Source organism: Mus musculus, chromosome 8 (assembly GCF_000001635.26).
Source record: "Mus musculus strain C57BL/6J chromosome 8, GRCm38.p6 C57BL/6J".
Lineage (NCBI taxonomy): Eukaryota > Metazoa > Chordata > Mammalia > Rodentia > Muridae > Mus > Mus musculus.
The window spans coordinates 24,713,522-24,741,052 of NC_000074.6; the positions used below are offsets into that span (position 1 = coordinate 24,713,522).

A 27,531-nucleotide genomic window follows, 5' to 3' on the forward strand; every position below is an offset into this window, starting at 1 on the left:
TGTTCCACCTATAGGGTTGCAGACCCCTTCAGCTCCTTGGGTACTTTCTCTAGCTCCTCCATTGGGGGCCCTGTGTTCTATCCAATAGCTGACTGTGAGCATCCACTTCTGTGTTTGCTAGGCCCCGGCATAGTCTCACAAGAGACAGCTATATCAGGGTCCTTTCAGCAAAATCTTGCTGGCATATGTTTAAGCAGAGGGGGAAAAATGTTATCTTTGGAGACAAGGTCCTCTTGTGCTAGAACTGACTGGTAGGAAACTCAGTCATTCTGCCTCCTCCTCCTGAGGGTTGAGATTACTGGGACGTGTCATCATGACTGACTCTTGAACAGAGTAAAAACATTTATATTAAAGCAGTAAGACGTGGACAGGAGAGATGACTGGGCAGTTAAGAGCACTTACTGCTCTTCTAGAGGACCTCAATCCAGTCCCCAAAACCGCACACAGCAGCATCAGTAACTATGGTTCCCGTGGGTCTGACTCCCTCTTCTGGACCCTGAGAGTACTGAATGCACATAGTGCACAGACTTAACAATGCAGGCAAAAACACCCCTACTCAGAGGGGAACAAAAATAACGTGGCAAAAAAAAAAAAAGCAGTTTCAGTTTCCCATTCACATTCCTCCCTGAGTTTCTCTACAACACAAAATATCAGAAGGCAGGTCCCTCCTACCATGGCTTTATCCATGATGATCTTTATCCTCAGAATTCTCTTTGTTAGTGTCGAGTTCGAACCTTTCTGCGGAACAATAAAAAAAAAAAAAAAAACCATCAATAAGATAAAACCTTCAATCAGGTACGACACATATGTCTGCTAGAGTACTGATTCCAGGCTGTTTACTGTACTTATTTTAGTAACATAGACAATAGATATGATCTCTAGTCTCGGAACTCTTTAAAGTAGAATGCTCTAAAGGCAGTATGAGTGGATACAAACTGTTCAATCTCATAACAAATGTCTAGAGAGTAAACCAGAAACCAGGAGCTGTTCTCAGTCCAAAGCTCTCAGCTGGAGACCCATAAGGACATGACATCCAGGTTCCAGTTGGAGCCAGACTACAAATAGCAAAGAAATGTTTTGTTTTGTTTTGTTTTTTACAAAGCAAATTTATTGGCAAAGAAAATACCAAGTATCAGTAAGTAAACCCAGAACCCATTATGTTACCGGTAGGCAAGTTCCTGCAAATAGTTACAATGTGCATCTATACAGACTCCTCATATAACTATACAAACTGGTGTAACAAGCTTGATGGTTTTTTAAAAAATGTATGTTTCCTTGTCATTTTCTAAAGACTATCTGAGGAAACCAGTGATACCTTAAAAATAATTTCTATCAAACAGTTTAACACTGTTTCCCCCACTGTATCCAAATCTCAAGATTTGAATATAGGTAGAGCAGGTGGAGGTCGGACTCACCTCTGGTTTGACAAGGATTCGGTAGGACTGACTTTCTTGCTCAGAATTTGCGAAGTTTTCTTTTAAAGGAGAATAGTCAATTTTGTTATTCTTAATTTCATAAAGTATGTGTTCAAATGTAGCTGAAGACTCCAAGGGCTCAATTCCATAAGTGATGTTCTCTAACTGCAACAAACCCCTAAGTATCAGGAAAAAAACCCATTTTTTTTTAAATGCAACTGCCATAGATTTCCCACTGAGAACTTGCATTAAGTTTTAAACCTAATTTCATATCTATCTTCCCTCCATTGTGCCATAGAAGAACGGTGCGGGGCTGGTGTGTCTGGGAAATGCAAATTCTCTTTCTTCTAGTGACAGGCATTTTCTGCTTAGGTTTTGTAATAGCAAAATACCCAAATAAGTACATGGAAGGACTAGAGGAAGAGGAGAGAATAGAGGAACTGTGCGATCAGTGCCGCCACACTCTACGGCTCTGGTCAGTAGGTTGTTTGGAGGTGGGTGCCCATTCTATTCTCACAGAAGACGGTGAGATGGTAGAAGCCGAGGAGAGGTTGACATACAACCTCAGTGCACACTTCCAGAAGGGTACCTGAGACCTGAGCAAGTGCTGAGTGTCACTGTTGATACTGGGATCTCGGCAGCATGTCCTTGATAAAAGCAGTGAGTCTAAGAAGAAGCAGAAGAAGTGTTACAGCTGCTTCTCACACACAGCCCTCAGGCTCATACCCACTTCCTGACTATATTGCAGACATCCACTTTTAGCCATTCTGTTCCGTGCCCAATGGTCAACAGCCTTCCCGCCCTCCCAGATATGCTTCCCGAGTCCCTTCATGGACTCCACTCATCAATACTATTTTCCTCTCTCTCTCTGAAATATCCTTGCTATGACTCTAATTTTTGACAAACTATTTATCTGAATCTTTCCCCCTTCTAGCCAGATTTTCTAAGTGCATAGTGTATACCCACTAGACTTTATTACATGAAGATGAATTCAACTTTGAACATTTCATTCCATTCTGGGGGTCAGGAGAAAGGGTTTTGTAAATATTTCTTCATTTATTTCACATGTTGTAGTCTCCCCTCCCCCAGCCTGAAACCTGCTTGCTCAGGGGTGGAGCTTCCTGCTCATTCGCTCTGCCACGCCCACTGCTGGAACCTGCGGAGCCACACACGTGTTCACCTTTCTACTGACCAGAGATTATCCGGCTGGAATCGGGTCCCCTCCCCCTTCCTTCATAACTAGTGTCGCAACAATAAAATTTGAGCTTTGATCAAAATGAATTTGTCTTAGCTCCGTTTCTTCTTTCGCCCCGTCTAGATTCCTCTCTTACAACTCAAGTAGCCATATCAGTCGAACCGTTCACGTTTCGAGCTGCTGGCCGCCGCAACAACATGTCTGCATGTACACGCCACGGTGGGCATTCAGAGGTCAGAGTTCAACTTTTGAGAGTCAGTCCCGCCTTCTCCCACGTGGGACCTGGGGATGGAACTCTCTCGTTACCGGGCTTTGCAGAAAGCATCTTTACCCACGGATCCATCTTGCCGGTTCAAGAAGTATTGAGCTGACATTTCTTCACCTTGCTTTTTCTCAATATTGCGATAGAAAGGCCATTAACCATCACTAGTGCAACCACTCTTCCTTATTGACTTTACCGAGGTTAGCGATTCTCAAATGTGACCACAAGCACCTCTAGTGAGTCCCTCCTCCTCGTGGGTCTAAACTGTAGTGATTTCCAGATTCCTTTTTGTTCCTACACTGTGAGAGCTTCCCTGACACCCCATCGCCCCCTCCAAATGTGCCTCTGTATTAAAAGCATCCAGGAACGAATCTCCGTTTAGTCTAACATGACATAAACCCCATTCCATACCTCATTGCCATAAATTAGAACAGCAGGCTGGCTCTTTCCACAAGGGCAGTCATTAGAGGCCAGATAAGCACACCATCACCTTAAGCACAGTGCCCAATCCACTCACACTACAGGACTTTCCACAGACAGAGAGATCTCCACATGCTGCGTGCCAAGCAAGAGGAGCAGCAACCTGAATTTATAAGTGGTGCCAATGGCACTTCCCAAAGAAGTACAAGGTAACCCAGGTCCCTACCCATGATTACCACGGGGATCTCTGCAGGCTGTGCTTCCTGTAAGGTGCCACAGCAAGAGTCATTCAGACAGAAGTGTGATGGACAGCAAAGCACAAAGGTTGGCAATTAATGAGAGGAAAGCCAGAGGGAACTCACTCTGTCCCACAAGTCTCAAGTAACCTGTGTGGCATACCATCTGCCTCAGGGACCCACCATACAGGCCCACGTTTAACCCAGGAGAGAGAGGCTGACCCGCTTTCCAGAATACTGCTTTCAGAGTAGCCGGCAGCAGCCCTAGAAAGAGGATGAGCCTCCTAGAATCTGGTTTCAAGTAGGAAAACAAGGACTTAGTGTCCGGTGCCCCCACTTTTCTAAGAGGATTTCCCAGAGCAGTGTTTGTACCTGTTCAAGGAGCTGTAAGGGGTGTGGCACAGCATGCGCACGGGCACACAGGTGCACAGAACCAGCCTACATGCCCATTACATATCCATTAGTGGGTAAATGGATAAAGAAGAGGCCATAGAACTTATGAAAAGGTCAGTTAATTATAGGAGGGACTATTAAGAAAGAGGCACAGGACCATGGAGGAGAGAAGGGTAAGGTATGAATGAAGTCAAAACATCACATGCTTGTCTAAAATGTCTTAGTGAAACCGGCTTTACACAGTTAATATAGGTTATTAATAAAAGAAAAAAAACACTTCAAAACACAAGTATATAAGCAGCTTGACAGTAAGGGTAAAATAATAAAAGCAAAAAATAATTTTATGAGTACCACATTACATGTGCTAGCTTAATGAATCTATTATTGTCAAAGTTGAAATGATAACAGAATCAAACCGCCAGAGGACACAGCCATCCTAGATGCACAAGCATCCGTTAAATGTCCCAGCTTCAAGAACCTTGCCACAAACACTGATAACTAAGGAAGAACATAGACCCCAAACACTGTCTCAGAGAGGGGGGAGAGAGGGGGAGAGGGAGGGAGGGAGGGAGAGAGAGAGAGAGAGAGAGAGAGCCTAGCTCAAGCACAAGGCAGAAAGCAGCACTAACCCTAACTGTGCAGAAAACCCTCTCTAAGCACTCAGCAGAAGTGCACATTCCTTCCAAGTGACCCAAACAGTTCACCTAAGTGCCTACATTAGGCCATAAGGTGAATAGTCATGAGTTTAACTGGTAGTGTGTTTTGGCTACAGTAAAAAAATTAGGACAGAAATCAGGAACAGGTAGCAGACAAAAGTTGCTGACTACTTACAAATTAAACATCTGCTCACGATAGCTAAACTACGGAATCAGTAGTGGTTGCTTTTCAACTGCTGAAGAGAAGGCAGACTGCACACAGAGCAGCTCACACACACATACAGTGGGGAATATTATTGACAGAGAAAATTCAAAATCCCATTAGTCTAGTACAAAGAGTAGAAGTGAGGACCTTACTTCATTACTAATAATAATTAATAATTCCACTAATAATAACAAGCCCAGCTCACTCAGACAAGTACCACATATTCTCTGCCATATGTGGTAAAACCAGAAAGATAAATCTGGTTCTAGAGCAGTAGAGGAGCCTGGGACAGCGAGAGAGAACAGATGACCGGAAGTTCGATTTGTTCCCTGCACATGATACACAAGTGTTGAAAATGCCACACTAGACCCTGTTGGTTTTCACAATGAATAAATGTTAATCAAAGTTAATTGTAAAATGCAGACAGCTAATAGTCTCCCCCTTAGCTCTGATACTGAGGTATGCAAGGTGCGCCAAGACCTTTATGTCAGCCTCCCTTCCTTGTACTACAGCCCGCCACTCCTGTCAGAGAGCCCCATTTCCACCCATCCACCCTTGCGTGCTCCTGAGCTGCTCTGTGTGCAGTCTGCCTTCTCTCACCATTTCCACCCCTAACCCCCTGCTGTCTTTCTAGATGGTAATTCCTACCTTCTCCTCCACTATGTGAGGCTTAAGAGGCAACATTCCCAACCTTTCATCATGCCTTCCCCTCCCACCTGCCTTTTCTTTTCCATCTGAAACTTGAAGTAAAGAATCGAAGTTGCTCATGATACCACAAACCTGTGATTCTGACAGCGATTTTGTCACCGGCCTAGGCTCCTTCATGATACCTCGACAGAGAAGTTATCACCACACTCAGAGGGAGGGAACATGAGAGAGGTTGGCAAGGGGTGGGGAGAGATAAGGGGTTTTTCAATTAAAAATAAATTTAAAGGGCAAAAACTAGCTTCTAAAGGTAACATATGACATGAATCTATGTGTATATGGAAACATAATCTATCTATATATAATGTATGATAATAACTTCTAAATTTAAAAACATGGATATATAAGAGGAAAAAACACCACTACACACACACACACAATCTACACAGTAGAAGCTTAAACTTACCTTTACTAAAGAAAAGTATGGTTGCAATGTTCCCAACTTGTCACGCAAATATGTTCCAAAAAGTGGGTGTAAAAATGACCTATTTCAATCAAAATAATGATATTTTATTGTAATAACATCATGAATAACATTACAAAATTGAATAGTTTATTAACATCAAAGCTTCCAGATTAATTAACTAAAATGTATATTTCACAAACCCAAATGCATGGCCTTGTCTTTTCATTATTAGATTGTGTTCTAATGTTATATTAGATACATAAAAAAAAGTAAAGAAAATAATTAACACTAAAACCAGGGAGCAATGTAAGACTAAGACAAATTATATATCTAGCAAATTAATGGTCACAACTATATTGTGTCATTTCAGTTTTAGTTGATATTAACCACAAACACACCTTATGACATGATAACCTTAGTATTTGCTAGTGAATAGAATGGATTCATTATCTATCAGCATACAATGGTCCCCATAAAATTAGAAGCCACCTCAAAATTCAGAATACCCATTGCTATTATTTCATCTGCTTAGAAACACTGCTTAGTTTCATGCCTGGATTTTAAACTGTTTTTTCCTTGATGTCTAGCTTTTTGTTTGCCTATTTGTTTTAGTTCTTTATATAATCTAGTTACTAATCTTCAGTTAGACATGTCACTATTAAATATTGATTTCCCAATCTGCAGGGTTCCTCTTCACTTCAGTGGCAGTGTTCCTTGTAGGTCATGAAGTGAGATTCATTAGTTGTTGGTTTTAATGCTTGCACTACTGGGGTCCTGTCCAGAAAGTCCTTTCCCATGCTAATGAGTTTAGACATAGTCCCTACTTTTCCCCTCTACGAAGTTCAACGTATCAGTCTTATAGTGAAGTCTTAAAGCCATGTGGAGTTGAGTTTTCTGCAGGGCGAGAGATAAGGATCTGGCTTCACTCTTCTGCATGGAGCTGTCCAATGTGACCTGCAACATTTGTTAGAGATGCTGTTGTTTCTTTCTCCAAAGTGTACTTTTGGCCTCTTGGTCAAACATCAGGTAGCTTTACGAGTGTGTACTTATGTTAGGGTCTTCACTGGATAAGCACAACAAGCATCTATACAAGTATTTCACCCAAACACTAAATAAAGAATGTACATTCTTCTCAGCAGCCATAGAGCTTTCCCAAAAAGCAATCACATAGTGGATCACAGAACAAGATTCATCACATATAGGAAAATGGAGATGACATCCTTCCTTCTATCCTTTCACATAAAACTGGATACCATCAACGACAGAAACTAGAGAGAGTACACAAACCATACAGTGGACTAATGAATAATTGAATCAAGGGAGAACTCAAGAGGGAAGCATAAAATCCTTAACAGTAAATGAAAACACAGCATTCTAAACTTGATGGAGCACTCTTTAGGCAGCCCTGGTAGGTTGAGAGTGTAGCACTAACTGCTTACATTGAGAGATCTTTAAAAAATTAATGGTGCGCCTGCCTCAAGACCTTGGAAGTATAAGAACCAACAATACACCCAAACCAAGTGGGAAAAGGGAATCAAAATGAACTAGAGATGAAAAATTACAAAGAAGCAGTGGAATGAAGAATGGTTTCTTTGAAAAGATTAATGAGATAACAAACCTTTAGTCATTTAACCAAATAATAAAATTAAAGACAAAATGGGAGCTATCATGACACTAAGAAAATTCAGGGAATCTTTCTTTAAGCATAAGCTTTAAAAACCTAAATTATAAGTGCCTGGCTAACCAATTGTACCACTGGAGCTTGGAGCTTCAATCCCAAACTGGAAATCTAAGAGATATATATGCCTACAAAAGCTAAAGCTAATTCAAGATACACTCCCATAATGTCCAATAAGATAGAAATAGTAATTAAAATCTAAAAACAAACAAACAAAAAAACCTGGGGCTGGGGTCAGACAGAATCCAGATCCCCAGAGAAGAATTAATGCCAACACTCCTCAAATTGTTACATAAAATAGAAAATGAAGGAATACTTCTGAATTATTTTTATAAATTCAATATTACCCTGATACCAAAATGGACATAGATAGACCCAATACAAAAAATAATAATAATAATGGCCTTTTCACTGATGACCTGGATGCAAAACTTCTCAGTAAAATACTTGGAAGCCCAATTCAAGAACACATAAAAATATTGCCTACTATGATCAAGTCAGCTTTATTACAAAGGTGCAATGATGATTCAGCATACATAAATCAATAAAGATATAAATAGGCTTCAAATCATCTCATCAGATGTAGAAAGGCTGTTGACATCCTTTCTTGATAAAAAGTTTTGGTGAAATCTAGGGATACAGGAGACATATCTGTATATAATAAAGACAATTTATAACAAACCTGCTGCCAACATCTTGGTCAATGGGGAAAAAATTCAAAACATTTTCACTAAAATCAGGGATATGACAAGGATGTCCACTTACATTATACCATTTACAGCTATTTATAATTATACTTGTCGTTTTGGGTTTTTGATACATGGAGATTAAATATGACATAGTGGAGCCCGTACGATATCATTTGATTACATCTGTGGAATTCGATACAGAGTCAGATGTAACAAAGATTTCAGTTTCATCTTCCATGGGCCTTAGACAAAATGCCTGCCAGAGCGTGACAAGAAATCTACTTGTTAATGTTATTTTCTGAATTTAGAAGAAGACCTTTTTACCTATTCCACTATATGCTACAAAATTTTACACTGAATAATATTAATAAGATCTATACCAACACTGAGAGAGTTCACTGTGCACACTATCAAACAAGGACTGACCCTTTCGAGGCAATCTACATATGGAGAAAATGTTTAGCAGTTGCTGCACATTTTATAGAAAGACAAATACAGACAAGGGTTGTGGATCGCCCTGGTGCTGTCTGTCTTTTGATGCTAACTCTGCTTCCTCAAGAGGGCCTGCCTTGGACAAGAGTGATTTCATATGAACCTGCTCCCCACCGTAAGTGTTCAAATAAAGCCTAGAGCCTCTGATTGGGCAGTGGAAGAAAAGGTGGGGCTGAAAGTTTAGGAGAGGGAAAGAGAGAAAGAAGAAAGGGAGATGAGGGAGGAGAGAGAAAAGGACGAAAAAAGGGAGTGGCAGAAAGATGGAGCAGTAGCAGGAGGCCTGGAGGAACTGCAAGAAGCAAGGGATTTCCTAGCCAGGGAAGAGTAGTATAGTGGTCTATCTGCCCAATCTAGGAATGCCGTTTGTAATTAGATTAATTGAGTTGTGTGTTCTTTGCACGGGCTTATTGGGGTTGCAGATTTACTGCAACAGACAAGGATTGGAAGGTGATATACAAGGTTAATACCATTGGCTTCCTAACAGAATAAAGGGAGAAAGGAGGGGATGGGAAGAGTCAACACTGGACACTGTGACACTGTGGCAAGAAGACAAACACAACTGTGGGTTGGCAAAACCTTTTGAGCATTGAGAGAAATGTAAAGAATGTTATTCAAGAAAGAGCAGCAAGTTAGCTGGGAACATAAGACAGATAGAGGCAGGAGGGGTGCTGGAGCAGAGCGGGGAGAGGGTTGGTGTTGGAGCAGTGAAGGGAGGGGCTGGTGCTGGAGCAGTGAGGGGAGGGGCTGGTGCTGGAGCAGAGAGGGGAGGGGCTGGTGCTGGAGCAGAGAGGGGAGGGGCTGGTGCTGGAGCAGTGAGGGGAGGGGCTGGTGCTGGAGCAGAGAGGGGAGGGGCTGGTGCTGGAGCAGTGAGGGGAGGGGCTGGTGCTGGAGCGGAGAGGGGACGGGTTGGTGCTGGAGCAGTGAGGGGAGGGGTTGGTGCTGGAGCAGAGGGACTTGCACACTGTGAAGGCAGAGCTGCTTTAAGGCTTTTGATAATCTTCATTTATCAGATATGTCTTAAGACATTATTAATGTAGATTATTATGTTTAAAATCTCACAAGAAAGATTTAGAAATCTCAGTTCCACATGAATCTTAAAGAAGACAGAGCCTGCTAAGTAAATGGATTGCTTGTGCTCAGCTTAGGGAAGAGTTGAGGAAGAGGCGAGGGGAAACAGCTGTGTGCAGTGAGAGCGATCACTTGCTGACTTACTGTTTTTCAAGTTGGAGTGTGTATGCTTTGCCCTCAATTCTGACCACGTAAGTGACCTGTGACAACAAAAGTGGGAAGAGAGAGAAAGCCATTATTAGAAATGTCAACTCCTTAAAAGTAACAGGCTACGATTGATGTATATGCACATTTTATATGACCAGACATTAAAGCCTACATATTCTCAAACACAAATGACCTCACAACAGTCTCTACTATGTCTCATGCTTCTTACATATATGTGCCCTTTCCAGTTCATGTGTTACTTCCCTTGATCCCATATTCCATCCATCCTCGTTTAATAAGTAAAATAACACACACAAACACACAGACACACACACCCTATAAGCTGTGTTTTTCTCACCCAATACTGGCATACCCTCACTGCTACTGTCGTTACTGAACCTAAAGGGGGAAGCAATCAAATACAAATGTCTTCCGCTACCAAACAACACCGGGGTCATAGACACTGAAAGGGCATATGAAATATATCCATATTAGAAATAGTAGCAGTCATTATTTGCAAGATCGAAACATACAATTAACTATACTGGGCATGTTTTACTCCTGTAAATCAAAGGATAAACAACTGGAAAGCAAATTTCATGATGCCAGTTTCTATAGCCCGAGAAAATGAAGCAGCATGCAGATACGTTGTGATGAAACCTACAGGACAGGTGTGAATCAGGCACGTGCATGTCACAAACTGGTGAGAATAAAGAATACAGATAAAATGTGTTTAAAGAAAATCAACCTAAGAACATGGAGGACATTGGGGGGGGGGCCTGCAAGGAAGCTACAAAAGGAAAGGAGTGGGGTATGATCAAGATATGTCATATACATGTAAGAAAAATTTCAAAGACTAAACAGAAACATCACTTAAAATGCCACGTCCATGGTTTGGGGTGTGAAATATTATTTCCTTGTGGATTGAATATTATCTATTGTCAAATCCCAAGAGGCTAGTTTTAAAACTATGCAGGCTATCGTCCATGTTATATATTGAATTAAAACGTCTAAGAATACAAAAGCAGGGAGACTGTAAGCAGATGATTTAGGGCAGCATGAGACGATGATTGATGTCAGTGTGCTGACTTTTGTAGGAAACACTTGTCTGACTTGGGAAGAACTAAAAACATTCCGAACCACTTTGCGGACATCCTATGGAAATGGCTCTGAGAAAACTTGAGGCTCTCTGCTGGTCAGAAGTTTTATACACCTATGAGGTAACACTGTAGAAGAAGAAAGACAATATTGCCATATCGAGTCATTAAAAAAAATGTATGTGACTAAAAGTTCAGTTGGTTAAAATGAGTATCTCAGAACGTATGCAGATGGACACTTACTTTAATACGCATCTCTTTTTGGTCTTTAGAATGATTTTTATAATTTATGCTTTACTGTTCTGCTTTCCGAAGGATTTAAAACGCGTGCATTTATGGGCTTGGAGGGATTTATGGTACCAGTTTAAAAAATCATGATGCACCATAAATTTTAGTATAGTCTCGCCTATAAGAATATATAACTAGTGGCCGTGTAAGCTATGCATGGCAGTGTGGAGACCAGAAGCTAAAGCATTTGAGTCTTACATAAAACAGTTGGGCAATGTTCACACTCCTCTTGGGAAGTCCAAGAAAACCGAGACCTTTGCCCTGCCTCAGATCAACAATCTTTATCACACTAAATTAGGCATAAACAGAATTTCAAAATGGCTATGTAGGAATTCTTTGATGTGGACCAGAAGTAGAGTACAAATAAACACCCGTCATTTTCCAAATATCCGGTTTCTTAATTACTTGTGTCTCTGCCTCCTTGGCATCCTGGATGTTGGTGTCGATTTTCTCTGGTACTGTGATCTGCAGAAGTGGTGTTTCTACGTCTGCAGAGAGAGCGACAGTGAGTGCACCTGTCTTGGCTATGGTCCTCTAGCCAAGCAGAGAACACGTGGGACATACGGGCCTCTAGCTTTCTTCCTCCCTCCCCGTCTCCTCCCACTTTACAGATGTTCTCAGCAAAGGAGGGTCAACGATCTTTGGGCTGAATTCTCCCACTAGCAGGGAGAGATGGGCCGCTGAACCCCTGGACCCTGGAGCTGGGTGGGGCTCTGATGCACCTTCACTAGCCTGTTCTGAACTTCCAGGAGTAAAGACTGTGGAGCCAGCATGGCAGATGGCCTGTTGACAGGTGGTCCCCTGCCCAGCAGCGACTTTGCTTACCTTTGCCTGCAGCGATCACTTGGCCTAGGTATGAGAGGACTAGGAATAAGGGCAGCATGGTGTGGCTGCTGACTTTGCCACGGTGGTGTCAGTTGATGCAACGGCAGCAGCTCGTGGCCCCTGCGCCTGAGCTCTTCGGGAGCAGGAGAGACAGAACAGGAAGTACGAACAGGAAGGCCCACGGTGAGGGTGCCACAGCAGCTCTGTGACCAGAGCCCAGATGACTCAACCTTTTCCCTGCAGACGTCAGAGGATGCCTGAAGCTGCCCCACATGAACGCTGGACTCTGAAAGAGCTGCCAGCTCATGAGCCCTGTCACCAGCTACCTAGTCCCAGTTCTTTCTGCGCATGCTACGGCCTGTATGCCTTTACACACAATATTTACATGTAAAATAAAATGAATACCGTTCCCATTTTGTAAAAGAAAACAGAAACTAGACAATAAAAATTTTTAATTTTTCATGAGTGCTTCCTAAACATTGTAATGTTTTTGTCAAGAAATAGCTGTTGTAGCTAATGATGAACAACAATAAAAATTAAACCTCTCTTGTTTACTGAAGAATTTGCCCTGGTTTGTGTTGTGTCATATATTTATTTTAGTATTTCAATATTTCATAAGGCCAGATGTTTTTCATATACTGAAAAAAAATGACCTAATAACTGACAGCAAATTATAACGGCTTTCAATTGTGTGGCCACTTTTAGTGCATAACTTCCTAACTGGAGCCTTAAGACATTCTTAAAATTTTACATAGGTCACAAAAGTTATGGTAAGTGTTAGTCGTGATTTTATTATATTTCATGGAGGTTAGTATGTAGCCAAAATCAGAAACATGTGCTTATTGAGTAACATTATTATTGCTTTCACCTGATTAATGTAGATTATTCAAATAATTCAAATTTAACTCCACCTTTGAACTTCTGAAGGCCAACAAGCAATAGGCCTGGGTATCAAACATTATGGATACTGTATTTGTTTCTGAATGAGGTACAAACAGGAAGGCAGATGTAAGAGTTGTCATACATAGAAACTATAAATGAATCAATAGTAAGATGTACAAATTTCTGTGTGATTGTATTAAGATGCCCCCCACCCCCACATAGCTCAACAGAAAGGATGTTGTATTTATGGTGAAGAATAACTGGATTACTGAATGACTTCTTCCAAGGGTTTGACTAGGGCTACACAGGAATCTCAAGAAAAAATCTGTTACAATCTTGACAAGAGATCAGTCAAGAAGACTGGTCCATTTAGGAGAACTCCACATAAATCAGGCTACAGATGCCAACTCACGAGGAGAAAAGAAAATACTGAAAAATTCTTTTTATCTTTGAAAATAAAAGCTTCTGCAGAAAAAAAAAATCTCCCATTTATCCTCCTAAATCCCCTTCTTAATAAAACTTTTTATATTTATTAAATATGCACTCAAGTTTATGGCAGACTAAAGATAAATTCCATCCCTTTGTAGTCAAACAGGTGTAATCGATTTTATAGGTAGTCACCATATTTATTAAAGGACAAGCCAAATTCCATGTTCCTTAGAGATAGCCACAACGGTGTCCTGGAACCCAGGTATCAAGAGCACCTCGCTGAGAAGACAGGGCTGAGAGAACCTGGTGATGCTTTCCCGAATGGCCTTTCCCAGTGTCCTCCAACCCTTAGTGTTTCTTCAGAGCAAAGACGTACAGAATCCTTTCTGGGTTTGGTGTGATTGGTGGGTCCGTAGATGAGCTAAGGAGGGGATAAAACAAAGGCGTGCGGGATTTAAGCCGTGGCAGTCATTAAATGCAGTGGGCTCTCTAGAACATGAAGGAGCTCTTTTAAAAAAGCAACTCGGAGGGTTTGGATGAGACAGGGTAACAGAAAGACATTTTAAAAAGTGGTACGTATAACCATAGTGCAAACATAGCTAAGCAAGAATATGGCAAAATGTTCACTATGTATCAAAAATTAATTATGGCCCAATACAGTTGAATGCCACAGTAACCTCTTGCTGTATACTGTGTTTCCCATATCTTAATCTATTAAATGATGTATTTCAATTTACTATATCCTACTGTCACTCTGCTTACCCTCTCCTGAATTTCTTTCTTTCTTTCTTTCTTTCTTTCTTTCTTTCTTTCTTTCTTTCTTTCTTTCTTTCTTTTTTTCTTTCTTTCTTTCCTTCTTTCTTTCTCTCTTTCTTTCTTTCTTTCTTTCTTTCTTTCTTTCTTCTTTCTTTTTTTTTTATAACCACTTTGGAGGGAATTGTGAAGTCCAGGTTGATTTCTCATAATATTTAAAATATCTACAGATTTTCAGGAAGTTTCTACAAGAACATGGGGCTGTCGAGATGGCTCTGCAGTTAAGACCACTTACTGCTCTTCCGATGGACCTGAGTTTTTCTTCCCAGCACCCACATCACAGCCCACAACAACCTGTAACTCCAGTTCCAGAGGATCCGATGCCTTCTTTCAACCTCTGGGGGTTCTTGCATGTTCTTCCCCATATTAACTCGTACAGGTGCACACATGCACATAAAAATTATAAGTACAAGTTTTAAGGCTTTTCTAGAAGAACCCAAGCGCCCTTCTTTTGCTTCATTTCTTCTTATGATAAAACATATATGCACAGCCGATGTGTTTGTGTGTGTTTATGTGTGTGTGTGTGAAATGATTTTATGCAATAGAATCATGTCTATGTATGTGTATATGTATATACATATTTTCATAGAACTATAATCACATCAAGAAAAGTATACAATGAAAATAATGAAAATAAAGCTTTTTGATAATTCACTTTAAAGACACATCCACACTTAAACCTCCGTAAGCTTATCACCTAATCGCTTCCCCATATCTAGATTGTTTAACAAGCTAGAAAGCTCATCGACACAATCATCCAGGAAGTCAGGTTCTGATTTGGGAATGACCTGTTAGGCAGGCACTCCTTTAATTCTATTACTGTTTTCATCTTCTGGTTCTCTTTTATTAAAATGTAGTATTGTGAGAAACAGTTTTCCCAGTTTGAGTAATCATTTATCTGTTGCAAAACATTTTGGGTCATTTCCAGATTTAGACTGGTAAGTGCTTGAGTATTAGAAATGCATATGTGTATGAAAATGGTCCCTTAAACTCATAGTGGCATCAATGGGAGGTGTGGCCTTGTTGGAGGAAGTGGGTCACTGGAGGGTAGGCTTTAAGGTTTCAGGAACTCAGGCCAGAAAGAGTGGCTCTCCATCTCTTCTTGCTGCCTTCGGTTCCAGATCCCTCTCCAGCTCCATGTCTGCCTGCCTCTGCCGTGCTCCCCATCATGATGATAATGGACTGAACCTCTGAAACTGTAAATATTAAATATTTACTTTATAAGACTTGCCATGGTTGTGGTGTTTCTTCACAACAATAAAACCCTAATTAAGCATATGTCGAAATTTCTGTGCAAATATAATTTTGTTTTTTGGGGAGAAAGGGATAAATACCCAAGGGTTATTTACTGACTCTGTAGATCTTCCAAAGTACCACATCCAAAAATAAATCAGGGCAGTGCTTGGCAGCTCCAGGAGAGAGCTGGAAGCTGATTAGAGAAAGACAAGGTTGGTGACAACCTCAAAGCCTGCCCTTGAGGACAGTTTTAGTAAAGGTAAGAAGGTAAGCAGCCTGATCGGATAGGGCTGTATAAATAGTTATGCCTCAAGACATGTTGAAATTAACACATAAGCACCTATAGGCAGTCTTTAGTCTTAGCATGACATGACATGAGCAGAGGCCAGCAGTTTTACAGAGCCATAGCAATATTAATTATCAATATGTAATATATGAATTATATACATATATGTACATATGCATATATCAATATGTAATAAAATTATGTGTATAAATTATAAATTATGTATTATATACAAATTATATATATATATATATATATATATATATATCCCAAACACACACTAGTTTGGGATATATCATTTCAGAAATTGCAAATAAACCTGAACATGGAGAGCAATTTGAATATTTTATATCTATGTCTATTTGTCATCTGCATACTATGCTCATGTATATGGAAGTGTTTCTTAAATATGTTGGGCTGACTCTAAATAAACCATCTGACTTATGCTCTGAAGTAACTAATTTAGTATTGGTAGCATAGAAGTTATGATAAATAGCTATGTTTAAATTTGCCATATGTTCCTGCACTTAAATCTGGATATGAGAATTTATTTTCTAAATGGACAAATCCCTTAGTACAGGGATTATAAAACACACCCATAAACAAGGAGAGAGATAGAAAGGAAGGACAGTGCATCTTGGGGCTTTCTTCCAAAATAATATGAAATTACTCAAGCATTCCAAGTAAAATAGAGAGATGAAATGTATACAGCTGAGGTTAGTGGGATATATGTGTGTATATATATATATATATATATATATATATATATATATATATATATATATATAAAACGCTGGAGGCAATGTGTTCATTTAGAATTCTGTGTGCTTCAGTTCAGCAGTATCTACATTCTGTGAACTAGAGAACGGGAAGAAGAAAACCGAAGCTGTGAAGACACCGGAGATGAATTTCAGATGCTATTCTGCATGGGTGTTTCTGGTTGTGTTCAGTGAATCATTTGACGTGGAAATTGATGATATTTAGATTACTGTGCAGCTCATGTCCATGGTGACGGGGACTGGGAGATCTGATAAATTAAAGGTGTGTTAAAGCCAGGCATCACTAGGAAAATTGGGTCTGGATAGTGAAGGGAGAGCTGGGAATGCCTGTTTGATCTGAAAAGCAGAGACTTATGATCACAGAAAGGACATTAGAAAAATGAGGAAATGAGATTATCTAGGAGGCATATATGTAAAGGAAAATCCAAAGTGAAACTGTGAACGATAATGTTGGTTTGGTACCTAACGTAAGAATACCACAGGGGAGAGATGAAACTAAGATTAAGATGACTAAAGAGTTAAGGAATCACAGCCGTGGTTAAAATGAAATATTATTCCAGAGGGGAATACTAGGCAAAAGCTTCTTTGCTTCCAAAGAGGAGGGAAGAAATTCTTGAGGAGGAGGACGTGTGTTATTGCCAGCATGGGTAAATGAAGAATGTCCCAACAGAAGCTCCAGAAAGCCCTGCCACAGCGGAAGACCTCTCAGGAGGAATATCTGGTGGAGGCTAGGAGGATGCAGGATCACTTCCAAAGGAAGTTGGACCAGAAAAACAACCACCACCACAACAACAAACTGGAAACGTTAGGAACAACAAAGATAGACAAAAGTTTTGGGCCACAGAGAGCTAAGCCTGGAAGCACCTCAGGAGCCATTGCTCATCAGAGCTTCATGGCTTAGGTTGGTACTTGTCGTGGTTAATGGCTCTTCTATGGCTGTGAAGAAAGACTGTGACCAAAAGCAACTTGGGTGGAAAGGGTTTGTTATATATCACTTACACTTGTAGTAACAGGCCATCACTGAGAGAAGTCAGGACAAGAACTCAACTAGGAAGTGATACAGAAGCCAGGGAGAATTGCTATTTGCTGGCTTGCTCCCTGTAGCTTGCTCAGCACACTTTCTTAAGTGAAAGGCAATGCCCACAGTAGGCTGTGCCCTCACACACCAACCATCAAAGAAAGAAAGAAAGAAAGAAAGAAAGAAAGAGAGAGAGAGAGGGAGGGAGGGAGGGAGGGAGGGAGGGAGGGAGGGAGGGACGGAGGGGGAGAGAGAGAGAAAGGAAGGAAGAAAGAAAGAAAGAAAGAAAGGAAGGAAGGAAGGAAGGAAGGAAGGAAGGAAGGAAGGAAGGAAGGAAGGAAGAGGGAGGAAGGAGATGGAGGGGAGGAGGAGGGGTGGGGGAGGGGACGAACAAACCACAGGCTTGCCCATAAATGTTCCCAATTTAGTGGGAACATTTTCTCAACTGAGGTTCCCACTTCCAAAACGACTCTATAGTTTGTGTCAAGTTGACAAACATGTGAGCCATCATGACACTATTATCTTCCTGAGTAACTGGATGGATGCCACCCCTCAGAAGGCCATGTAGCTACTGAGGCAGACACTAAAATACAAGGGATTGAACGTGGCTTCGTCTTTCCACAAGCCTTGCCATGGGACAGCAGTCTTCCTTGGAGGAAGATCCGAGCTGTGTGGTTTTCTATCCTGCCGGAGTCCTCAAGTTGCCCTCTGACCTCTACACATGTTCTGGGGCACATGCCTGTGCATAGATACACACAATAAATGAACGCAATTTTTAAAATAAACAAAACAGGGAGAAGTTGATATGGCCTACAGTCAATGGCAGGCTGGGAAATATACACAAAAGGAAACAAAAGGAAAACACGTGCATTTGTAGATTTCAGTAGAAAGCGATTGATTGCAAGCCAACCGTTGATATTTGTAGAACTGGAAAGAGGAAATTGCGACACAAAAGCACAATCACCATCGTCTCAGGGGCGAAAATAAGATTGCAATAAAAATAATTGAGAATTGTTACGTTGTAAGTGTTGGCTTTCATTTACCTCTGCAATTTAAAGAGGTCAGTTTAACTGACTTGTGCATGTTTGGAAACTTTCATGATCCATTCCGATGGGCTGGTATGCAGTGCTCACAATACACCAGTGCCAAGGGACTTGGTTAATAGTAGAGTGGACCCACTCACCGTGGCCTCAATTATATCACATTTGATGGATGGTAACAACATAAAATGAGCCCTTGACTATGGAAGAGACCTATGCAGAAAAGCAACCCTGGGCTTTCTCCTTCCTCAGCTTAATGCTAAATCTACTTTTAATTTTTTTTAAGTTTGTTTTTATTCGTACAGGTGTTTGCCTGAATGTATGTATGTCTGGTACCCACTGAGGCTAGGAGAGGGCATCAGATTCCCTGGAACTGGAATTCCAGACAGTTGTGAGCTGCCATGTGGGTGTTGGGAATTGCACCTGGTCATCTGGAAGAGCAGCCAGTGTTCTTAGCTCCTGAGTCACCTCTCCAGCCCCTTTTGAACAGATAGCTTAGCATAGTTCCACATTTATGGAAGGCTAGAAGCATTAACCAAACAGGTATTGGATTTGTTCTGTGAATAAATGTCTGCAGAGGGAAGGTTAGAAGGAGAAGAATCAGGCTACCTCAGGCAGTGAGAAAATGTAGATGAGAGATTCTTGGCCCTCGGGAAGTGAGGGCACACTGGGGTCTCCTGACAGCTTCATGGGCATCAAGTCTTAGTCTGCTCAGTACGGAACCACCATTTCTCCCAGACAGAGGTAGAGGCAGATAAGGTAGAAACAGAACTGATAATACGGAGAAGACACCAGACATAAATGCATTTGTTCAGTCATAGCTGATTTATTAGTTCATGGTTTAGAGTGGGAGAGAAGCTGTGGGTTGGGTTGTTTTGGTTTGGTGTTTTCCATCTTCTTGCTCAGAATGTCAGTTTCTCATGGTTAATCCAGATTATCTTCTTTTGGGGTAGCAATACTTGATTAGTGGGAGGTGCTGCAGGAGAAGCCAGATCACAGTGAGGCGGTGTTGCTCAGTACCTTTTACAACTAACCGATTTCTAGCTCAAATGATTTTAAATCATAGATCATTGAGGAGAGAAGACTAATTGCAGATTAATCTTAGAAAACAAAACAAAAAAAATTACCTGGTACATCAATAGCAAATACACCTGATTATGCATTACAGTTGACATTTGAAAACACTGCATGTTCATTCACAGGAGTTGAGTCAATAAGACAGTACCTTGGACTTTATATTCTCAGATACAAGCAACTTAAAGTATAAAAGGAAGACTAGAATGTGGTTTTTATTCCTTTGCATTAGATTAAATACACACACACACACGCCCATATGCATGTATAGACATCCATACACAGAACAGCTTTAATGTTCACAAAGACTGATTGCCAGGGTACCAGCAATAAATGTTTGCATACATGTCTTTGGAATACCTTTTCTATTCCACAGACTGCTTCCATCCAATGTTAATGCTAAGCTTTTCCTGGATTTGTTTAATGCTCATCTTTTGGAAGTATGTCTTTTCTAACTCCATTCCTGGCTTTTTCATTGTCTTAATGGTGTGCTTTAGTGGTTAAAAATTCCTGGTTTGCACCCAAAAGGACGAGCATGGTAGGTACTCACTGATAAGTGGATATTAGCCAAAAAGTACAGAATATCTAGAATACAACCCACAGACCATAAGAATTTTAATAAGCAGAAAGGCCCAAGTGAGGATGCTTCAATCCCACTTAGAAGGGGGAATAACCATGGGAGGTAGGGGGAGGGAGAGACCTGTGTGGGAAAGAGGAAGGGGAGAGGAAAGGGGGAACAGAATCAGACATGGGGGCGGGGCAGGAGAGAAGCCCAGAGGGCCAGGAGAATGAATAGCAATATTCAACTTTGAGGGGTGAGAGGTAGAGGGACCCTTTAGAAAGTACCAGAGACCCAGGAGGTGAGAGACTCTCAGGACTCAGGTAACCTTAGCGAAAATGCCCAACAATGGAGAGAGGGTACTAGAAGAGTACACCTCCAGTAGATAGACAGGGCCTCAAGTAGAGGAATGGAGTTGCCAGTCCACAGTCAAAATTTCTGACCCAGAATTGTTCCTGTCTAAAGAACGGCAGGGACAAAAATGGAGAAGAGACTGAAGGACAGGCGGTCCAGTGACCAGACCAACTTGGTATCCATCTCATGGTGGGGGCCCACCAAGGCCTGACACTATAACTAATGCTATGATGTGCTTACAGACAGGAGCCTAGCATGGCTGTCCTCTGAGAGTCCCAAGTAGCATGTGACTAAGATAGGTGCAGATACTTAGAACCAACCATTGGATTGAAGTTAGGGACCCCACGATTGAATTACAGGTTTTAATTGAAGAAGCTGAAGGAGAGGGCAACCCACAGGAAGACCAGCAGTCTCAACTAACTGGGACCCCATGGAACACCCAAAGACTGACCTTCCAGCTAAGCAGCATAAATGGGCTGGTCCAAAGCCCCTGGCACATATACAGCAGAGGCCTAGCCTGGCCTGATTGAGAGAAGTGCCTAATTCTAGAGAGACTTGAGGTCCCAGGGAAGGGGGAATGTCTGGGCAGGGAGCAAGCACCCTCTCAGAAGTAAGGCAAAGGAGGAATGGGATGAGGAACTGTGGGAGGTTGGACCAGGAACGGGGAGGGGGAGGAGAGACAATGGCTGGAATATAAATAAAATAATTTTTCAAAAAAAGAACTATAAAAGAATTCCTGGTTTGCACACAGTCACTGAGTTTCTTTTGTAATTAATACATTTTGCATCTGTTTACTTGTAGCAAAGACATTGTTCCTGTTTTATTCCAGACATTTTCTTCCTTATTTCTCAGAGTGTGCATCTGGTGGAGACTTTGTAGCCTGTGACTCTGTGTGCATGTATGTGTGTGTTTGCGGTAACACTAAAATTTTTCTATATAATGATCCTTCCAATGAACATGTTGAAGCATCACGCCTCTTCTAGGTGCTGATGCTGAGGTACTTTCCTTTAGAAACATTAAATTATTTTATTTATTTATATTCCAAATGTTGCCCTCCTTTCCAGTCCTCCCTCCCCTAGTTCTTTACCCCATCCCCCATCCCTTCTGCTTCTGAAAGAGTGCTCCCCCACCCACCCACCCCTACCTCATCCCCACCAACATCCCCCCTTCTCTGGGGCACTAAGTCCATAAGATTAGGAGCATCCTCTCACTGAAGTCAGACAAGGGTAGCCCCATGCCTCCACTGGGGGCCCTGTCTATCTACTGGGTGTGGCCTCTTCAAGTTCCATCTCTACACTCTTGGGCATTTCATTTAACATCATCCCCATTGAGTTCTGGTAGCCTCTCACATCCCAGGTCACTGGGATTTTCTAGAAGTTTCACACTGCCCCCAACCCCGAAGCTACTTATTTCCATTCATTCTCCTGGTCCTCTGAGTTTCTCTCATCCTCCCCCATACCTGATCCTGCCCCCTTCACCTCCTCCTCCTCCCCTTTACCACCAAGATCCTTTCCTCCTTCTGCCTCCCATGATTATTTTGTTCCCCATTCTAAGTGGGATGTAAATATCCACACTTGAGTCTTTCTTTTTGTTAATCTTCATCAGATCTGTGAGCTGTATCATGGGTATTCTGTACTTTTGGGTCAATGCCCACTTATCAATGAGTACATACCATGCATGTACGTATCCTTTGGGGTTTGGGTTACCTCTCTCAGCATGATATTTTCTAGTTTCATCCATTTGCCTGCAAAATTCATGATGCCCTTGTCTTTAATACTGGAATAGTATTCCATTGTGAAAGTGAACCACATGTTCTGTACCCATTCTTCAGTTGAGGGACATCTGGGTTGTTTCCAGCTTCTGGCTATTACAAATAAGGCTGCTATAAACATAGTGGAGCAACTGTCCTTGTGGTATGGTGGAACATCTTTGGGCTATATACTCAGGAGTGGTATAGCTGGGTCTTCAGGTAGAACTATTTCCAATTTTCTGAGGAACCTCCAGATTGATTTCCAGAGTGGTTGTACCTGTTTTTAATCCCACCAACAATGGAGGAGTGTTACTCTTTCTCCACATCCTTGCCAGCATCTGCAGTTGCTTGAGTTTTTGATCTTAGCCATTCTGATTGGTGTTAAGGTTAAATCTCAGGGTCATTTTGATTTACATTTCCCTGATGACTAAGGATGCTGAATATTTCTTAAGTGAGTGTTGGCCATTCAAGAATCCTCTGTTGAGAATTCAATATTTAGCTCTGTGCCCCAATTTTTAATTCAGTTATTTGGGTTTGGGGGAGCCTAACTTCTTGAATTTGTGTGTTTTAGATATTAGACCTCCATCAAATATAGGGTTAGTGAAGAATCAGTAGCCTTTCATTATAAAAATGATAAATGGGTTGAGGTAGAATTTAGGGAAATATAGCCACAAATAATGCAAGATATCTTGGTATAACTCTAACCAAGCAAGTGAAAGATCTATATGACAAGAACCTCAAGTCCCTAAAGAAAGAAATTGAAGAATGGCTCAGAAGTTGGAAAGATCTCCCACGTTCATGGATTGGTAGGAATTAGCATAGTAAAAAATGGTCATCTTACCAAAATAATCTACAGATTCAATGCAATCCCCATTAAAATTCCAACACAAGTTTTCAAAGACATGGAAAGAGCAATTCTCAACTTCATATAGAAAAACAAAAAACCTAGGATAGCAAAAGCAATTCTCAAAAATAAAAGAACTTCTGGGGGAATCATCATTCCTGACCTCAAGCTGTATTATAGAGCAATAGTGATAAAACAACAACAAAACAAAACAAAATAAACAAACAAAAAACACTGCATGGTATTGGCATAGTGAGAGGCAGGAAGATCAATGGAATAGAATTGAAGACCCGGAAATTAAACCATACACCTACGAATACTCTAAGATCTTCACTAACCCTACATCCAATAGAGGACTAATATTCAAGATATCTTCTTTAGTATAAGTCAACTGAACACACAGGTCCATTGGTCTATCATCCCACTTGTTTTGGGGTCTTGTTTTTTAATTGAAAAATAATGCACTATATTCTGATCACAGTTTCCCCTCCCCTGTCTCCTCTCTCACCTTCCCAACCATAAATCCCATGGCTTCTTTCCCACTCTCCTTAGGAAACCAGCAGGAAAGAGAGAGAAAAAGGAAAGCAGAATTAAAAGAAAAGAAAAAAACATGCAGGCACACACACAACAAAATAAAAACACAAAATTTTTTGAAACCATAGTATAATAAACAAAAATCAGTAATATATAAACAAAACCTTTTTTGCAGTAGGTGGTGGTTAATATAGAGAGGCACAGCTCCTCAATAGTCAGGAAATAAAAGATAGTGGAATCGTTCAGTTCTAAATAGGACATTGATAGCGTGGTCCCTGTTCCAAAGGTTCAGGGTTTGATTGTGGAAGAAGACAGAGAAATATTATAATAATGAGGCACTGAGCATCTGCTACAAAACAATATTTATCCAACATGATGACATGGTGGAGTCAGTGCGCACATTAGCCCATGGGCTGTGGCCGCACACCAAGACCAAGCAGTCAAAATCTAGCATAGTCAGTTTGAGGCTCATGAAGTCTCAACCCATCTGAGGAACCCCTGGCAAGCAATGGCTGTCAGATGAAGAAGAACCATGTTTTCTTCACAGATGCAACTCCTGAGAGACTACTGATGTCCTAGTAAATGGCCCTGCACACATTCTACATATAACTAGAATCTTTGGATTAAAAAAAAACACATAAAATAGGGAGAAAAATGGTAGGTAGATTGGGAACAAATTGCAGGGGCCATAAATTTAATGAAAATACATTATATGCATGCATTAAATTCTCAAACAATATGAAAGAGAGGAAAAGATAGCACCTGCAATAAATAGTGCTAGCCAAGCTAGATATCTATATCAAGCAGGATCAAATCAATTCCTCTTCTCTCTCCTTGCCGAAGTACAAAAACAAATTCAAGATAGAAGTGATTCGTGGGAACAACCTCAACACAACTATGTGTACTCAGGAAATAAAGCCAACAACTCATTAAGGGGGCGTCAAGAAATAACATGTCTCTGTATAGCAGAAGAAATAGTAAATCTAGTCAAGATGGCAGAAAATCTTTGCCAACACTGGACAAGGAAATTTATTTCATAATTGACTGCCACAGACCCTCTGGGTCCCTGTGTCTTCGTGGAACGATTCTCTCGACGCAGGTGGGCAAAGCGTGGATGAATGACAAACAGACGCACACAGGAGAGATCGTGTGTAATCTGAGTGTAATTTTCAAATCGAGCATCAGACTTTTTATGCAGAGGACAATAAGGAAGTTGGGTGACATATTCGTAAGGTACAATTGAGGTAACCGGAATCTTACATAAAACAGAGGAATGCAAACACAAAAGGTCTAACAGGAACCACCTGGGATAGAATTCATTGATAACAGCTGGGACCAACAAGGGCTCCACCTAAGATTCACTAATCTTAGAAGCCAGGATCAAGGGCTTCGAGCCCTTGCCATAGTTTCTATTTTAGTCTCTTGTATAGTCCACCTTCCCCTTAGGCCATTGTAAATACGTGTGTATGGGTGTAACTCTGCTACAGTTCTAAGTATCTATTCTGGTTTCTCCTTTGGTCTGAAACTTCCTTCTTCCTTAGTGATGGTAAATTCCTGTATAAGGGAGTGACTTAGCTTTTACAATCTTACTGAATTTCAAGCCCTTGATCTTGGTCAAGGACGTTCTAGGACTGTTGGAACACTGGTGGAAGGCTTTAGCCATGTCAGAATTTAATTTTAAAAAGCACTTATAATAGGAAAATACTGAAAGAGAGCATGTGGATCCATACACTAGACTAACTCGGGAATGAAAATTAATGATGGGTAGGGAATGCTAGACTCCAGGAGGAGAGCTTCCTTGAAACTCTTTTGCCTCATGAGTGACTTTTAAGCCTTTCGGCTTGTCCAGCTGACTCGACCAGAGAGCGTAGCATTTCTCCCTTTCTTTTTTTAATTTTTAGCCGAAATTCTAGGATGTCTTGCCTTGTAGCTAGACCTCAGGAGCACTCCAAAGATAAGTGGAATCACAACAATTACTAGTAAAACAATGTCAAAAATAATAACAAGTAGGATTATATATTGAACCCAATCCAGGGGGTTCAATGTACTTAGGTTGTTTTTTAAATCTCTAGCCAATTTATCAATGTTCCAAGTGTCTAAATGACTTTTACTAATATCTGAAAGTTTTGCCTTTAACTGTCTCAAGTCATGAGAAATATCAGTATCTTTTTACACTCCCTGTAAGTGGGCCTTGGTCCTTTTTCAATCAGTGGTTGTGTTATAAGGTAAGGGGGTGACACAAATGTACTGGAAAGAAGCATGACATTTAGTAACTAACCTGGTCTTAATATTAGCAACATCTTGCCCCATTGCTAGCACTACTTCTTTTAGGGCGTTAACCTTTGCTTCCAATTTTTTATCTATAATATGTAGCTCTGACAAGGCTACAGAGATGTTTTTATGTATATCATTTACAAAATGAGCGGTATGTAGTTGCTTGCCTCATGAGTGACTTTTAAGCCTTTGGGCTTGTCCAGCTGACTCAACCAGAGAGCATAACAATTGACCTTTTTATTAAAGCAATGAAAGTAAATATATGCCAGGCAGTGGTGGTGCAGGCCTTTAATCCCAGCACTTGGGAGGCAGAGGCAGGCAGATTTCTGAGTTCGAGGCCAGCCTGGTCTACAAAGTGAGTTCCAGGACAGCCAGGGCTACACAGAGAAACCCTGTCTCATGACCAGATTGGGCAACAAAATTGTTATTTGACTGTAATAAGAGCCCTTGACATGGAAACCCCGCCCCTCAAGTTTAAATACAATACAGTACAGTAATGTTTACCATGAGCCTATGTTGCTGTGGACTCAAATTTGGTAATCTTGAATGTTTGAGGCTTTATTTCCATTGATAGTAATGCTCCCATTTGACATTCAATCTGACTTCATTTCACTGATAAGATCCCCCCTCCCAACAGATATGACACCTCTCATGACAGGCACATCTCTGATGACTATGGTCCTGAGCACCTTTTTGTACACCCACTGGCCATCCACCTGTACTCATTGGTTGAAGACATGTTGGAGGCTTTGTTTTTTACTTAAGCCTTTAGTTATCAAGTTTGAAGCATTCCTTGCTTTTGTTTGTTCTGGATGGATGGCTGAGCTCTAATGAAAATTCTATTTAGGTAATTAACTCACTTTGCCATCAAGTAATAGTCATCATTACCAGAATCATTCTTTTTTACCATTTTGTTATATATTTTTACATTTCTGTTTACATACAGATTTTCCCCCGTCTCAAAAATCTTTAATTAGATATTTTCTTTATTTACATTTCAAATGATATCCCAAAAGTCCCCCATACCCTCCCCCCCCACTCCCCTACCCACCCACTCCCACTTCTTGGCCCTGGCGTTCCCCTATATTGAGGCATATAAAGTTTGCAAGATCAAAAGGCCTCTCTTTCCAATGATGGCCAACTAGACCATCTTCTGATACATATGCAGCTATAGAGACACAGGCTCTGGGGGTACTGGTTAGTTCATATTGTTGTTCCACATATAGGGTTGCAGTTCCCTTTAGCTCCTTGGGTACTTTCTCTAGCTCCTCCATTGGTTGATTTCAGCCCTTAGTTTGATTATTTCCTAACTGGAGTAAGCAAAGTCAAAAGATGACTCCTTCAAAAAGTTCATAAAATTTTTACAAATTAACATATGACTCAAATCAAGAGAGAAGTGATATGAATTATTAATGTAAAGGGCCATTAGTTTTATTTTTGGGGCATTAGAAGAACTTAAAGTCAGTAAATTAAAATATTTAG

General features: G+C 40.9%; 2 protein-coding genes across 11 annotated transcripts in view; both read right to left on the minus strand.

The window, feature by feature from the left end:
• Adam3 (a disintegrin and metallopeptidase domain 3 (cyritestin)) overlaps nucleotides 1–12,856 on the minus strand; it is a 49,146-nt gene extending 36,290 nt beyond the window's left edge. Inside the window, exons 1-7 of one of the 5 annotated variants that reach the window (NM_001324489.1) lie at nucleotides 12,178–12,331; nucleotides 11,758–11,840; nucleotides 9,965–10,020; nucleotides 5,894–5,972; nucleotides 2,012–2,081; nucleotides 1,416–1,593; nucleotides 673–738 (exon numbers count right to left, since the gene is read on the minus strand). In NM_001324489.1, coding sequence (NP_001311418.1) covers nucleotides 673–687 — 15 coding nt within the window. In that variant the 5' untranslated portion in view covers nucleotides 688–738; nucleotides 1,416–1,593; nucleotides 2,012–2,081; ... (2 more) ...; nucleotides 11,758–11,840; nucleotides 12,178–12,331. Of the gene's footprint in view, nucleotides 1–672; nucleotides 739–1,415; nucleotides 1,594–2,004; nucleotides 2,082–5,893; nucleotides 5,973–9,964; nucleotides 10,021–11,757; nucleotides 11,841–12,177 lie in introns of all 5 variants that reach the window. The other 4 variants (NM_009619.5, XM_017312524.2, XM_011242114.3 and 1 more) reach the window with 4 other exon arrangements.
• Nucleotides 12,857–13,571: 715 nt separating this feature from the next.
• Nucleotides 13,572–27,531, minus strand: part of Adam5 (a disintegrin and metallopeptidase domain 5) — a 97,277-nt gene continuing 83,317 nt past the window's right edge. For 3 of the 6 annotated variants that reach the window (NM_001272057.1, NM_007401.3, XM_006508985.1), the window contains one exon: nucleotides 19,463–19,636. In NM_001272057.1, coding sequence (NP_001258986.1) covers nucleotides 19,563–19,636 — 74 coding nt within the window. In that variant the 3' untranslated portion in view covers nucleotides 19,463–19,562. Of the gene's footprint in view, nucleotides 13,910–19,462; nucleotides 19,637–27,531 lie in introns of those variants that run through there. The other 3 variants (NM_001272059.1, NM_001272058.1, XM_011242115.1) reach the window with 2 other exon arrangements.